This window comes from Ahaetulla prasina, chromosome 1 (assembly GCF_028640845.1).
Source record: "Ahaetulla prasina isolate Xishuangbanna chromosome 1, ASM2864084v1, whole genome shotgun sequence".
Taxonomy (NCBI): Eukaryota; Metazoa; Chordata; class Lepidosauria; order Squamata; family Colubridae; genus Ahaetulla; species Ahaetulla prasina.
Window position 1 is genome coordinate 306,825,731 of NC_080539.1, and position 17,162 is coordinate 306,842,892.

At 41.3% G+C, this 17,162-nt stretch overlaps 1 protein-coding gene across 8 annotated transcripts in view; it reads right to left on the bottom strand.

Annotated features, from left to right (window-relative positions):
* PAK6 (p21 (RAC1) activated kinase 6) overlaps positions 1-17,162 on the bottom strand; it is a 66,689-nt gene that overhangs the window by 22,916 nt on the left and 26,611 nt on the right. For all 8 annotated transcript variants that reach the window (XM_058162118.1, XM_058162115.1, XM_058162111.1 and 5 more), the window contains one exon: positions 9,392-9,600. In XM_058162118.1, the coding sequence (XP_058018101.1) occupies positions 9,392-9,595 (204 nt within the window). In that variant the 5' untranslated portion in view covers positions 9,596-9,600. The remainder of the gene's footprint in view (positions 1-9,391; positions 9,601-17,162) is intronic.

Here is a 17,162-nt window from a genome sequence, read left to right on the forward strand (position 1 = left end):
TATATCTCTGGACAGTGGTTAAATGATCTGGAATTAGATGATTTAGTAACAGAACCAATGTCATGGTCCGATCATTTTCTCCTTCGCCTAGACTTCCGAACCGCCACACACCATTGCAGGGAGACGGAACCTATACGTTGGTTCCGTCCCAGGCGCCTGATGGACCCAGAGAGGTTCCTGACGGAGCTTGGGCCATTTCCTGAGGATCTGGCCCACGGCACGACTGAGGAACTAGTCGTGGCCTGGGAACAGGCCGCGGCTGGGGCCTTGGACCGTGTCGTGCCTTTGCGGCCTCTGACCCGGCGTAGATCTCGTCCAGCACCTTGGTTCTCCGAGGGGCTGAGGGAGATGAAACGCCGGAGAAGACGCCTAGAGAGCACTTGGAGGTCCAGTCGCTCTGAGGCTGATCGGACACTAGTTAGGTCCTACTCTAGGACCTACCTAGTGGCAATGGGGGAGGCGAGGCATTCTTACGCCTCCACCCTCATTGCGTCGGCAGATAACCGCCCGGCCGCCCTGTTTCGGGTGGCCCGCTCCCTCCTTCATCAGGAGGTGCGGGACGACCCTTTGCAGGGACGAGCCGAGGAGTTTAGTGGTTATCTATACGATAAAATCGCTCAGCTCCGGGACGGTCTGGACCGAAATTGGGATGATCTAAGCGAGGGAGAGGAGACACGTCTTGTTGAGCCGGTTTGGGATGATTTTGACCCTGTGGCTCCCGAGGACGTGGACAGGTTGTTGGGGAGGCTTCACGCCACGACCTGTTTACTGGACCCGTGTCCTTCCTGGCTGGTACTGGCCACTCAGGAGGTGACATGAGGCTGGCTCCAGAGGATTATCAACGCTTCCTTGTTGGAAGGGGTTTTCCCTGCCGTCTTGAAAGAGGCGGTGGTGAGACCCCTCCTCAAGAAGCCCTCCCTGGACCCAGCTATTTTGGGTAACTATCGTCCAGTCTCCAACCTTCGCTTCATTGCAAAGGTTGTAGAGAGTGCTGTGGCGCGACAGCTACCCCAATACCTGGATGAAGCCGTCTATCTAGACCCGTTCCAGTCCGGCTTTCGACCTGGATACAGCACGGAGACAGCTTTGGTCGCATTGGTGGATGATCTCTGGCGGGACAGGGACAGGGGGTACTCCTCTGCCCTGGTCCTATTAGACCTCTCAGCGGCTTTTGATACCATCGACCATGGTATCCTGCTGCGCCGGTTGGGGGGATTGGGAGTGGGAGGCACCGTGCATCGGTGGTTCTCCTCCTATCTCTCCGACCGGTCGCAGACGGTGTTGACAGGGGGGCAGAGGTCGGCCGCGAGGGGCCTCACTTGTGGGGTCCCGCAGGGGTCGATTCTCTCGCCCCTGCTGTTCAACATCTACATGAAGCCGTTGGGTGAGATCATCAGTGGCTTCGGGGTGAGATACCAACAGTACGCTGATGACACCCAGCTGTACTTTTCCACCCCAGGCCACCCCAATGAAGTTGTCGAAGTGCTGTCCCGGTGTTTGGAAGCCGTACGGGTCTGGATGGGGAGAAACAGGCTCAAGCTTAATCCCTCCAAGACGGAGTGGCTGTGGATGCCGGCATCCCGATTCAGTCAACTGCAGCCGCAGTTGACTGTTGGAGGCGAGTTATTGGCCCCAAAGGATAGGGTGCGCAACTTGGGTGTCCTCCTGGATGATCGGCTGTCGCTTGAAGATCATTTGACGGCCGTCTCCAGGAGGGCCTTCCACCAGGTCCGCCTGGTTCGGCAGTTGCGCCCCTTCCTTGATCGGGATGCCTTGTGCACAGTCACTCATGCGCTCGTTACCTCTCGCTTGGATTATTGTAATGCTCTCTACATGGGGCTCCCCCTGAAGTGCACTCGGAGGCTTCAGTTAGTCCAGAATGCGGCTGCGCGGGTGATAGAGGGAGCTACGCGTAGCTCCCACGTAACACCGCTCCTGCGCAGACTGCACTGGCTACCTGTGGCCTTTCGAGTGCACTTTAAGGTGTTGGTTACGACCTTTAAAGCGCTCCATGGCTTAGGGCCTGGGTACTTACGGGACCGCCTGCTGTTACCACATGCCTCCCACCGACCCGTACGCTCTCACAGAGAGGGACTTCTCAGGGTGCCGTCCGCCAAACAATGTCGGCTGGCGGCCCCCAGGGGAAGGGCCTTCTCTGTGGGGGCTCCCACACTCTGGAACGAGCTTCCCCCAGGTTTACGCCAAATACCTGACCTTCGGACTTTCCGCCGCGAACTGAAGACATATCTTTTCATCCGCGCGGGGCTGGCTTAAATTGAATTTTAAATGTTTAAATTTTTATTAATTTTAAATGGGGTTTTAGCGTATGGTAAATTTTTTAAATTTTCAGGCCAATTTAAATAAGTTTTTTAAATTCTGTTTTAATTGTATTTTGTATTGTTCGTTTTATTCTGCCTGTACACCGCCCTGAGTCCTTCGGGAGAAGGGCGGTATAAAAATCAAAAAATCAAATAAATAAATAAAATAAATAAATAAATCTTATTTCAGCTTTCCTTTGCTTTACAGAACTGTGAAAATTGAAAATGTGAGGATTGGTGTAAAGTTACTTTTCATCACGGTCATAATGAAAAAAGATTGCTAAATGAGGACTACCTATAAGGGATAATTTTCATTTAATTTTAAAATGGTTTTCCTAATTTATTTTCCAAAAATCAAAGTAACTTTGAATTAGAACTTTGAAGGTGACTGCATAGACTTTTGTTACTCAGATCTCTCTCATCTATGTGTTGCTTGCTAATGCTTAATTATATACTGTAGTTCAGTATTTTTCCTGTACGTACTGGACTTCATTAGTTACTTAAGAATAATGTCTTCCAGTTTATTCTCTCACAAGAAATATAGAGACATGGGTTCTAGTCTTTTTGTGGAATGAATGACTGGGTGAAAGTCATTCTTTCTCAGCCCTACTGAGATTGTGGGAAAAACAGGAAATGTGAGCATTATGTATACCACTTGGAGTTATACAAAATATTTATATTATGATTTATAATCATATGTAAAAATGAGATATAAATCAAATTAATAACTAAATAAGGTCTTTCAACAAAACTCTCAATGCTTGGATTTACATATCATGCTAATTTGAACACACAATAGGAACTTTGTTCAGCATAAAATTAATCAAAAACAATACAGCTGAAGTCACATATTACAGTAAAATAAACAAAACAAACCACATTATGACTTAACACAGTATTTGAATCCAACCAGTTTCTTGAGAGCCTTGGTGGCGCAGTGGTTAGAGTGCAATACTACAGGCTACTTCAGCTGACTGCCGGGTGCCTGAAATTTGGCAGTTCAAATCTCATCAGGCTCAGCCTTCCATCCTTCTGAAGTGGGTAAAATGAGGACCCAGATTGTTGGGGGCAATATGCTGACTAAATCTTAGAGAAGGCTGTAAAGCACTGTGAAGCAGTATATAAGGCTAAGTGCTAGCGCTATTACTTAATAATGCTCATTTAAGCATATGAAATGCCTTGATTAGGAAGCATAGAAAGATGGCCTGGTGATTGGAAACACAATGTCTGATATGTGATAGCACATTCACACATTCTCTTAATGCTACAGTTAACTAATCCAATATCAGAATTGTGCCATGTATAACTCATCAGGTTTTCACAATCCACCAGTAAATTACGGCATCCTAGCAAAAAAACCCAAACCCGTGATCTATATTGCTACCTTAGGTTAAAAACAAACAAAAACACCACCAACCAATGGTCGAAATGGTGGTCTAAATTCAATTTAAGAAATCTTTCAACTAGGTGTTATCATAGAAAATTACCAGCTCTCCATGCACAATTTATGTAAATATTAGAATATGGAAATCTAACTATTGTCAATTTCACTTTTGTATATATAAATTCATGCATTCTCCATAGAGAGGGATCTCTGGCAATCTGCGATTATTAAAATCCATAATGGAGGACATTTACTCCCACAGATTAGTTTATTAGTCTTTTCTGAAATGCCAGAGAGAAGGAACTGTCACTCATTAAACAATCTTCTAAATACCAGCATCTAGCTTATTGTTTAGAAATAATTTGGAGATACTGCTGCTTCAAAGATGTCCTGTTCTGTTATATATGACATTTGTGAAACAAGTCCAAACCTAAAATCAAACTAACTTTCTCTCTCTCTCTCTCTCTTATTCTCTCCCTCCCTACTTCCTCCCTCCCCCCCCCACCTCTGGACAACTGGAAAACAGGCAGCAGATAACTACAAGCAAGTCTTAGGAACAAATATTAGGTCTTCTCTCTTCAGTCTGATGGTAATGGCATCATCACAGTCTATGTGTAAACATGCATCTATGTTTAGCTATTATCTTACTGGCAACAATGTGATTTGGTCTGTCAACCACTTTATGGTTTACAAGACTGATACAAGCAAAAGGATTAGGCTTCTCACTGTGGAAAGAAGAATGGATGACACAAGGAGTCCCCTTTTCAGGGATTACTTTATCACTTCCATTTTATTCAAAGCCATAATCTTTTCTAGTGACAATGTTTACATTAACAAAAAAGAACAAATCTGAATATACATCTTAGATTGCTTTATACATTTTTCTCCTCCATGGATTGAGAAAATGGATAGGATTACTATTCATATCCTGAGGTAAGCTATGACCAAGCAAACTGCATAATAATTTAGGATTTGTGCAAAACTCACTCTACTTATTTGTAAACTCATGGCTTATGGCTTGAATCTGATTTAACGGTGACTTAGTCAATGAAGTATGATTAAAAACAATGTATAAACCAGATAAATATCTAAATAATCGAGATATAACAGACTACATAAGAATGGAAATCATTCTGAAAAAATCTTACAAATTTAGAAAATAAACTTCTCCAAAATTTTTGGGAATGCAACTAAAGGACATTTTAGATGGCTTAAGCTTAAGATGGCAGGGACTTTCCAATGTCAACATCCTGGTCATGAAATCCCCTTCAAAAGAAGGGAAGAATAGCCCTATTCCTGATGGCTATTACATAGTGAATGGATACAATCATCATATATAGCCTGCCTGCACGTTTACTTTCTTTCTCAAATATATGTTGCTGTCCTAATCATAGACTCTAAATGGTTTGCAGTCATGGGGAAAAAAAATCATAGAAACATATAAAATCAGTCTAAATGTACAATATAATACAAAATTACACATGCTGGATAAAATATAGCAACCAGGCAAGATACAGGTAGTCCTCGACTTACAACAGTTTACTTAGCGGCCTTTCGAATGGCACTGAAAAAAGGGACATGACCATTTTTCACACTTATGACCATTGCAGCATCCCCATGGTCATGTGATTTACATTTGGAGGCTTGACAATTGACTCACATTTATGATGGTTGTAGTGTCCCAGGGTCATGTGATCACCTTCTGACAAGCAAAGTCAATGAAGAAACCAGATTCACGTAACCGTGTTACTTATTTAACAACTGCAATGATTCGCTTAACAAATAAGGCAAGAAAAGTCGTAAACTGGGACAAAACTCAGTTAACAAATTTCTTTCTTAGCAACATAAATTTTGGGCTCAGTTATGGTTGTAAGTTGAGGACTACCTGTACAAGGGAAAGGGTAATCTCAAGTATTTCAGCAAAAAAATAGAGCGAAGGCCAGTATAGCCATCAATATTTATCTCACATACACATAGAATCATAGTGCTGGAAGGGACCTTGGAGGTCTTCTAGTCCAATCTCCTGACCAAGATAGGAATCCTTATAACTTTCTGAGCAAATGAATGTCCAATCTTTTCTTGAAAACCTCCAGCAACGAAGGCAGACTGTTTCATTGATTAATCATTCTCACTGTCATGAAATTTCTCTTTAGTTCCAGGTCGGATTGCTCTTTAACGAACTTCCACCCATTGCTTCTTGTTCTGCACTCAGTTGCTTTGGAGAATAAGTCAACTCCCTCATTTCTGTGATTGCCCTCAATACTGGAAGATAGTATTGTTCTTCACTGTACTCTTTCTAGGTAGGATTTCAGCATCCTTTTTCGTGGAGACCAGACTGCATGTGATATTCCAAGTGTGGCCTCAACAAGAGTATTATAGAGTGATACTACCACTTTTCTTGATCTTAATGCTATCCCTCTATTGATGCAGCTTAGGGCTGTGCTGACTTTTTTTGCAGCTGCAGTACATTGCTGCTTCATACTTAAGTAATAGTGGACTAGGATATCTAGATCCCTCTCATGCTTACTATTGTTGATCCAGTTACTGCCTACTCTATAACTGTGCATTTGGTTTTCCCTGTTTAAGTGTACAGTGTATCTTACATTTTGCAGCACTGAACTGGATTTTATAGGATAGGGCCATTTCTCTAATCTGTCAAGATTCTTCTGAATCTTGAGTCTGCCTTCCAAAATATTAGCAGTTGGTGTTGTCTGCAAATTTGATAAGCTCTCGTTCTATTCCCTCATCTAGATCATATATAAAAATGTTGAAGAACACTGAAACATAACATAACATAATAACAGAGTTGGAAGGGATCTTGGAGGTCTTCTAGTCCAACCCCCTGCTGAGGCAGGAAACCCTACACCATTTCAGACAAATGGCTATCCAACATTTTCTTAAAAATTTCCAGTGTTGGAGCATTCACAACTTCTGCAGGCAAGTTGTTCCACTTATTGATTGTTCTAACTGTCAGGAAATTTCTCCTTAGTTCTAAGTTGCTTCTCTCCTTGATTAGTTTCCACCCATTGCTTCTTGTTCTACCCTCAGGTGCTTTGGAGAATAGTTTGATTCCCTCTTCTTGAGGAACCACACTGAATGTTTCTTTCAATGTAGGGCTACATGCTGAATGTGATTGGTCAGCCAATTATGAATCCATCTGGTGGTTGTATTGTTTATACCACATTGTTCTATTCTACCAAGAAGTAAGCTGTGGTCTACTGTGTCAAACGCATTATTGAAGTCCACATATACTATATCTACAACATTGGATGCTTGATCTACCTTCTGCTATCATATCCTTGATCCACTAAGTTAATTGCTTTATCAAAGAAAGTGATAAGGTTTATTTAGCACAATTTGTTTATAGCAAACCCATAATGGCTTCTATTAATTGCCTTGTTTGTTTCTAGGTGCTTACAAATCCATTGCTTCCTTATCTTTTCTAGGATTTTCCCAGGTACTGATGACACATTGATTGTTCTGCAGTTTCCTAGTTCCATTTTATTCCTTTTTGGGGGAGAATTTGGAATCACATTAGCTCTTTTTCAGTCCTCTGGTACTTCCCCCTACCCTCCAGGTATTCTGAAAGATTTTGTTCAGTGGTTCCAAGATCACATCTACCAGCTCCTTCAGAATCCTGGGATGTAAACCATCTGGTCCTGGCAATTTGAACTCATCAAGTGAAAAGGTATTTTCTTACTAGTTTTTTCCTTTTTTGGCCTGTTTTCCTGATCTGACTCCCATGGTGGTACTTTTGATAGGTTGGACATTTTTTTCCTTTTGTATGAAGAAAGATGCAAAGAAAAAAATTAAGCAATTCTGCCTGTCACAGTTTTCCCATCTTCTCCTATCAGTGGGCCTATGATTTCCTTGACTTTCTTCTTATTCCTTACATATCAAAAGAAACTTTTTTGTTATTTTTGCATTTCTTGCAAGTCTTACATCATTCTAAGCCTTAGCTTTCCTTAAATTTTTGCAGATTTGGGCTATTTTCTGATATTGTACTCTAGTTATGAACTCCTCTTTCCATTTTTTTACATTCATCACTTTTGTCCCTCAGTTTGTAGAGACTTTTGTATCCAATCATGCTGGTTTCATCTGGGATTCCTTTTTCCCTTTTTCTGTGGTATTGTGTTTGATTAGGCTTTAAAATCTGATTTTTCAGTTTCCCAAATATCTTGGGTTGTTTTTCCCTTTAGGTTTTCTGTCCATGGAATACTTCCTAACTGTTTCTTACTTTGTTGAAATCAGTACTCTTAAAATCTAAAACGCTAGTCTGACTTTGTTCAGTTATCTGTGTCTGCATTATGATGAATTCTAGTATGATATGGTCACTGTCCCTGAAATTTCCTACGACTTCCACCCCTTTTATCATTTCATCCCTATTAGTAAGGATTAAGTCCAGACGACCCTGGAACCTGTTTGATCTCCCAACTGCTTCCGAGTTTGTCTTTCAGTTTATGTCAGGGTAGTTAAGGTACCCCATTATTACAGTGGTGTGCTTCCTGCACATCTTATTTTACTGAATACCAGAATGTTTACCTTTTTTCTCTGCCTGGTTGGGTGACCTATGGTATACACCCCTTTCCCAATATCCTGAGAAGAGGAAATTAGAAGAAGCATATCCACCCATACTGAATGCACAGAATGTGTAGATTCTATTGTTCTTTCTACACAGCAAAAGAAAATGAATTGAGTCTTTTTAAACATGTCCAGTAAAAGCATAATATACTAAGTTTATAAATCCACACTAAAACTAGACTGCTCCTTTGACATGAGATGAAGTGAATTCTAGTCAATGCCATAATTCGACCTGCTGATGTACTGAAACTACAGCTCTCAAGGTTCCCATTATTTAGCCAAAAGTACCAATTCTGGGGAGTTGCAGCCCCAACATACCTGAAAGATGCCACATGGGAAAAACTAATATAATCAACGTATTAGCTAGCAGGCAATACACAGCTCTTTCCAGGTTTGCTGTAACAGACTAATGAAGAGATCTACCGCAGGAAAATATTTGTCAGAAACTTCCCCAAACAATATACTTAATGAATCATATTGAAGATTGATGAAGTTTTGATTTGCCTCTCCAGCAATTTTTTACCAACTCTTCAACTCTTATTCATGTCTGCACCTATCATGAATACTAACATATTAAGTTGTCCATGGGGTCGCAATGGGTCAGACATGACTTTGCAACTAACAACAAAAACAAATTTTTGTTCAAATTTTGAACAAATTTGCTCAAATTTTGATTGCAGAAAATATGACTTCAGTAACAGAGTTGTTAATGCCTGGAATCCACTACTTGACTCTGTGGTCTCTTCCCAAAATCCCCAAATCTTTAACCAAAGACTATCTACTACTGACCTCACCCCATTCCTGAGGTCTGTAAGGGGCGTGCATAAGAGCATCAACGTGTCTACCGTTCCTGTCCTAATGTTCCCTTTGATTGTATCCAATTCATATAGTTATTTCATACTTATGCTTATATATATGATTATATATCGTATAGTTATTTCTTGCTTATGCTTATATATACTGTTGTGACAAATAAAATAAATAAATAAATAAAAATTAAAAAACCTATTAAGCTCCATGGAATACCTCAATTGGAGGCAAGGAAAGATACATACGTGAACTAGATGATTAGAAAGTGTTCTGGGGAGTGCTAATATTTTCTTCTTACCTTCATAGGCTGAAGCTGTACCCGTGTAATCCTTGAAGGGTCTACAACAGGTTTGGGACGTTTCAGAGTGTCCAAAATATTTTGCCATTGAGGTGGCAAGCCAATAAACTTCCCTTCCTTTGGATCAAATGATGTGTGAACACGATGCTCAAAATTCTGAGGAGCAGAGATTTCAGGTCGCTTCTTTTTCTTCTTGCGAAACATTGTGCCTAAATGAGAAAGAAGAAATGCACTGGAGTATTTATCAGACTTTACCCAGCATCAGTTGCAAGCAATTTACACCATGTGGCATTTACTAACCCCATCTGAGAACCACATCCATTAAAAGTTGTTCATCTAGTTCAGCAGAAAGCAGAATAGCATCACCGATGCCACCCTACATCCATGGTTCTTCCTTGCCAAAATAGACTGAAAGCTTTTAATTTAGTGGTTTTAATGGCTGTGAATATGACAGGATTTAACTGAGACTAATACAATTGCTTTCCAGATGACTTTCTCTTTCTACATAATTTTGATTCCTTTTACCATTTTTTTCTAAGCAAAGTTTATTCTAATTAAAATAACAGCCATAAAGAACTTTGTTCCTCATTCCACAGTCTTTCTTGAAACATTAAGCCATTGGAAACCCAAGCAAGAAAATCCAGCTGTGTAAAGGACTTTTAAAGAACTGCAGAATAGGAGGAATAAATATTTAAAAAGTCTGAAAAATAAAAAGCCTTAATTTTTTTCTGAAAAAACCCCCCAAGAAAAAAGCAATGTTTAAGAAGTCTGCATCAGCCATAATTATTATTAAGCTTATAGAATAGAATAGAATAGAATAGAATAGAATAGAATAGAATAGAATAGAATAGAATAGAATAGAATTTTTATTGGCCAAGTGTGATTGGACACACAAGGAATTTGTCTTGCATATGCTCTCAGTGTACATAAAAGAAAAGATACGTTCATCAAGGTACAACATTTATAACACAATTGATGGTCAATATATCAATATAAATCATAAGGATTGCCAGCAACAAGTTATAGTCATACAGTCATAAGTGGAAAGAGATTGGTGATGGGAACTATGAAACGATTAATAGTAGTGCAGATTCAGTAAATAGTCTGACAGTGTTGAGGGAATTATTTGTTTAGCAGAGTGATGGCCTTCGGGAAAAAGCTGTTCTTGTGTCTAGTTGTTCTGGTGTGCAGTTGTTCTGGTGTGCAGTGCTTATTTGGGCCTAGAATCAGAGAATGAAGATGACTCAAGAAAATGTCCATGTAATAAAATATTTTCTTATTTGGACTACTGATGCTTATTATTAGATTTCGATCCCTTAAATTTCTGACCTTGCAGACAATGAATCACAATAATAATCTCACTATGGCTGCCAGTGTAGAAAAACAGAAGAGTAAGGTACTCTAAGCAATCACGTTACTGATATTTATGTTTTCACACTCAGGATTATGAATCTTGTAAAACAGAGCATCCAGCACGATCTTCTGGTTGCTTTCTTCTGCGGATAAGAATTTAACATCAGTCTTATGGATTAGTAAATGCTGTCTTTTGCTATTAGGGTTTAAATAAAGTGACTGTCTGAATATGTTACATATTCCTTTAAAGTATTAAAGGAGTCACTCACTGTTTATTGTGTATCTAGAAATGCATGGTGTTTTCCTTGAACCACACTATCTTCAAGTATTCAATGCTATGTTTATGTGAGTGAGAAAGGATTTATCCTGCTATGATTTTGGTTATTTATATAACCAAAGAAATAACTTCCCCCATCCATCCTTTAGGGGAAAAAATCCTTTGTTTTGTAAGTGCGAATGAACAAATGCCTGGAGACGAATAAATTCACTTGTTAATAATTACTACATTGTTGCTATTATTATCATCATGATTATTTATGCATGTTATACTATTAATTCCTCTTCTACCACTCTCTCAGGGTTTAAGCCAGTCCATTTGTTTTTACTCAAAGACAGCTGTAAGTTGCACAACTTCAATAATCCAGAAGCATTTTCTGAGATTCTTGTATCTTTCCCTATACCACAATGCTAAGAGCTTTGCCTCACCTAGCAAAGAATGAGATTTCCTTGGCAGAAATGTACTGCATTTGGATATATTGCAAGATGAATAATTCCATTTTCTGCTGCCCAGTATATTGATTATTTGAAAAGGCCCCAAATCTAATTTTCTGTTAATAATACTTGGGGTGGAACTTGAGTAAGAGACACAGTGCCTATGGTACCAGTGTGCCAAAAGATGCTTGGTGCCTATAGGTCTCATCCCTACCTCAAATGTAATTATAAACTTAATAAATGTGATGCCGATTGTAGAAAAGCAACAAGCCACCTTCTAGCAATAGCATATATATGCTTTCCACAAACCAGCTATAGCATTTTAATTTCATTACACTTTAACTGTACTGACTGACTGTGGAGACATCCCTCCTTCGTATGCATGTCTTATGTTGTTCTAATGTGTTTGTGTTATTCCTGCTTTGTTCTACACTGCCCAGTATCTCACAAGTCTGGCAGTCTACAAGTATGGTAAGATAATATTAAGAAAGAGAAGGAGGAAGAAGAGAGGCTACAGCTCTGATCTTTGAAAGGACTTTTTTTCACTTGTACTAGGAAAAAGAGAAATTGGGGAGATAAATTCTCAAAATTTGACCACAGCAGCCATTTTGTAACTAGGTAAACCTCACTGTGGCAGCCATCTTTTAATCACAGAACATCTTTTCAAAATTTAGATGAGCTGAATTTTGAAGGCTGCCTAAATCTGGGCTTCAGTATAGATGTTTATATACAACAAAGCCTTAGGTTAATATTGTGCTATAAAAACATTTGATGATTTATCCTCTAACCGAACAACTAGCAGCTTCTTGCAGAAGCTTTTCCCCAGTTAGCAGATTTTAGCTGCCTGCCCAGCTTTTCAACTTTACAAGAAGCTCTCTTGAGCCTGCGCACTACTGGAGTATAGATATTCTTGCTCTAAATTTGGGTCAGAGGTATAGCTGAATTTAGTAGGAATAATTTGTACTGCAGCAGTTACAGGCTTGTTTTAGCAATATTAACAATATCTCCTCTCACACTTCAGTGTCATAGTTACTAACAGAACTACATTCTGTATTGTAATCAAAAGGAATGCATTCAAGTAAAATATTCTACACTGCCCTATTTTCTGAGGCCAGAAACATCTAAAATAACTGAATAAATTACCTGTTCACAAAAGATCTCAAATATAATAACTAGGCTATTAAAGAGAGACATACAATTTAATTTTTTAGGGTAAAGTAGAATTATCCTTTTTAAAAATAAATCCTACATCTGAGGAAATCTGACAAAGAAATATCCAAATGGTAGTTTATTGAAGGCAAACCCTGACAGAAAGAGCCACCAAATCCTGTGCAATATTCTTAAAAGGAAACTGCTGAAGTAACAAAGGAGTTGTGAGTAATGAGCTCTTATTTGACTGGCAAAACTACAAGCTCATCTGGATAATACTACCTCATTTGGTAGTTGTTTTGCATGATCCAACATCTGCCAGATGCACAGGATTACAACTGCTAAAATTCTCAGCCAGCTAAGATTTCTAAGAATCGTAATCCAAAATATCTGGAAGGTGTTAGGTTGGAGAAGGCTGAGTTATATAGCATATTAAAATTACTTTAGTAAAGTCCAAGGCACATTAATCGCTATGCTCCTCTTCAAATAGCATATCTTGTTATCATATAACTCTATCCAGTATCCTAGAGCAGTGATGGCTAACCTTTTCGCAGTCGCGTGCCAAAAATGGGGGAAGCGGGGGGGGGGATTGCGCATACGTGTGCCCTTGCCCAAAATTCAATGCCCCCCACATCCCTGTGCATGCACGCACGCCCCCCCCCATGTTCCCCACACTTTTGGCAAGCGATAGCCCGGTGGGCCCAATAGGCCTGTTTTTCATCCTCCCCAGCCTCCAGAGGCTTTCTAGGAGCCTGGGGAGGGTGAAAATGGCCTTCCCCAGCCCCAGGAGGCCCTCTGGAGGCTGGAAACAGCCCATTTCCTGATTTCCAGTAGGCCCCGAAAATTAGCTGTCGGGCACGCACATGCGCACTGGAGATGAGCTAGGGCAACGCTCGTGTGCCCACAGATATGGCTCCATGTGGCACGTGTGCCATAGGTTCGCCATCACGGTCCTAGAGTTACAACCAAGGGTTGTACTAAGACAGTCCTGAATTCCTAATAATAAAAAAGCCAGTACTATATAACTCTTACCAGCTGACTGAGTTTTAGCAACTGTGAGCTAAATAAATACTGGCTTCTGGAGGAAAGGCAGGATATAAGTTTAGTAAATAATTATCAACATGTTAAATCTTCCCTGTCTCGTCATATTGTCTATGTGACATATCACCTTGTTAATGAAATACAGTCAAGGATATGAAGGCATTCTAACATGTATGAAGTAATGAGACCATCCAGATCTTGCCTACAGAAGCTTAGTAGAAGAAATTCTTGCAAGTGATTTGTTCAAATGGAAAAGGCTAAACGTTATACATTTTTATTAGTGTTCATAAATAAAAGATGAGGTCACACTACAGTTCCATGATGTAGAGAACTATTTTGTCTATAGCAGTGATGGCGAACCTATGGTACTGTTCTGTCCCCCCACCTCAGTCCGGGAGGCATGTGAATTGATTCAATTAGCCGGCAATTTAGTCCACGGCAGCTATCAGCTCTGACAGCAAACCAGCGAGCGTCTGCCAAGGTTTTCTTTATCTTCCTTGATGCCGGTGTGTCAGAAGCTCGTTACCTGAGCAACCAGGAAGTCAGGAATAAACAGCAATCCAAGCCAAATGCTCAGTCAAATAATTCAGCTCAAATTTTCTCCAGTCAGTTTGGTTTGTCCATCACAAAGTAGTAGAGCAGCCCCTCCTGCTTTTATACCCTGTGGGGTATGGCTCCGTGACTCAGCACTTTCTAGGTCTGCTCCACCCCTTCTTCTGTTGTTCCTGCCTCTCTTGTCTACGAAACGGGGGATCTAACCAGGACTGATTGTCCACAGCTGGGTCTGAAAGCGTTGCCTGGGTGGGGGGAGGTACAGGAGACAGAGGCCTCGTCACCTCCTCCACCTGGCCTGCCTCTGGCTCCTGGAGCTGAGCCAGAGAGGCCGGCCCTGCAGAGGGGAGCCCCGACGGCCCTTCCCTCTCACTCTCTGAGTCACTTTCTGGCAGGGGGCCGGCCCGGGGGGGGGGGGGCTGGAGCCACAACAGGTACGCATGTCAAAGGTGACTTGCCACAAGTTTTGTGACAGGCTAACATTCGTCAACACCTCAAAACAACTATTCTTGAAAGCATATCCTATTCTAGCATGATTTTTGGAGACTACCGTGTTTCCCTGAAAATAAGATCCTGTCTTATATATATATTTTGAACCCCTAAATAAGCACTTGGCCTTATTTTCGAGGAGGTCTTATTATTTTGGGGCACATGGAGCAAGACGGGGATCCTCTTGCTATCTTATCTGATTTCCAGCTCTGTCTCCCTAACTCTAACCAGAGGAAATGGTGGGGACCGGCTGCGTATGCGTTTAAATATTTTCAGGAAGGGCTTATTTTTGGGGAAACACGGTATGTGAGAATGGGTTATGCCAGTGAGAATGGGTTTTGCCATCACGTGCCAAAAGTGTGGAGACCGTGGGGGGGGTGTCAACCATGTGCCCCACTCCCCCACACATGCGCACCCTCCCCCGCGCTTCCCCCACCCCCTGCGTATTGGCACGCAACCCCCCACGGCCCGTTTTGGGCCTGGCAGGTCTCCCTGAAACCTCCTGGGACCAGCTCCCCCCACACACACTACCCTTGCCCCTGCGCATTTGCTTGGGACCCCCCGCCCTTCTGCATGCAACCCCCCAATGCTCTCCCTGTCCCTGCAACCCAATGCTTCCCCCCGCCCCCCATGCATGCACACGACTCCCGCAGCCCATTCAGGGCCTGGCTGGCCTCCCTGAACCTCCTGGGACCAGCTCCCCCAACAATCCCCTCACCTGTGTGCATGTGCCGTGACCCCGATGCCCCCATTCATGCGACCCCCCCATGCATGCACACGCAACCCATGCATGCATGTGCATCTCCCACATGCATGTCTCACGCATGCGCCCCACACCAGAGACTCAAAAATCAGCTGGTTGGCAGGAGGCACGCATGCATGGGCAGTGGAGCTGAGCTTGGTGATGGCTGGTGTGCCCACAGAGAGGGCTCCACAGGTGGCACGCATGCCATAGGCTTACCATCATGGGATTTTGCTCTCGTGCAGCCTCTGAAAAAATGTAAGAGTGGAAAATGCTTTTGCACTATTTTCAGGTGCCGTAGAAGCCATGGAAGAGCGTTCTTGGAAGCTGCTTCAAGAATGAAAACCTTGTGTGACCCAGATCCTGAAGGTAATTGGTACACAGCAGCTCCTGGGGATCACACACGATTGGACTGTATTTTTAAAAATAAATGAATATGTAAAGAAATGTTTCTCTTTTGTTTGATTGTGTGTTATGTGTGTGTGCATGTGTGTGTGTGAGAGACAGAGGGACAGAGAGAGGGGGAGGGACGGAGACAGAGAGAGAGGGAGAGAGAGAGGGAGAGAGACTAGCAGAGTCAAGTCAGCCTAACTATGGACTTCTCTAGTAACAGTAAGAACAAAATGACAATAGCAGTATTTTTACTTAATTTACATGACTGAATTGTTGAAAGAGACCGAGAATTCATAACAAAACATCAGGAAATATATTCACGTATAAAATGCATGGATTAAACATATAATAATATCAGCGTGAATAACAAAGCCCAGATTAAAATAGTGTTCTTTAACTGCACTGCAACATTTTTTCCAAATTTACTAACTTCCAGATGTGTTAAAATTCCAATTCCCATAATTTCTGGTCCAATTTAACATATCTCAGGGCAAATGGAAGAAGCAGGCCAATTTACAAAACAATATGCAAGCTTTCATGATAAATTGAATTTAACTGATTAATAAAGGGAGAGATTTTTGCTGAGAAGGGGGGGAACCTTTTCCCAACCAAAAATTAGCCATGGCACAGCAACAGCACTGACCATGAGAACAGCCAGAAAGCAAGAGAAGAATAGCATTAAGAGGCCTTTCATTTCAGGAGAGAAGGGGAACTCCCACAAAATTTGGGAAACAGAGAGGAGAAGACAGTTCCCACCAGTGGGAAGCTACTCACCAGACAGCAAATCTGTTTCCACTGTGTTTTCTGTAATTGAATCTTAAATCTATATAGCCTTTGTCTATATAGAAGAATTCTCAGACCCACTGACTTTGGAATAAGATTGAGTAATTTGTACTACTGTTAAAAAAACCTCACTATTATATTGATATATTGATCATCAATTGTGTTGTAAATGTTGTACCTTGATGAACGTATCTTTTCTTTTATGTACACTGAGAGCATATGCACCAAGACAAATTCCTTGTGTGTCCAATCACACTTGGCCAATAAAATCCTATTCTATTCTATTCTATTATGGTTTTGAGTCTTAAAAAAATATTTTACACATAGTCCCCAACTTAAGACCACAATTGAGCCCAAAAATTATGTTAAGTGAGACATAGGTTAAGTGAGTTTTGACCCATTTTACCACCTATCTTGCCAGTTGTTAAGTGAATCACTGCAGTTATTAGTAACACAGTTGTTAAGTAATCTGGCTTTTCCATTGACTTTGCTTGTCAGAAGGTCGCACAATTACAGGATCTTGGGAGAGTGCAATTGTCATAAACGACCCAGTTGCCA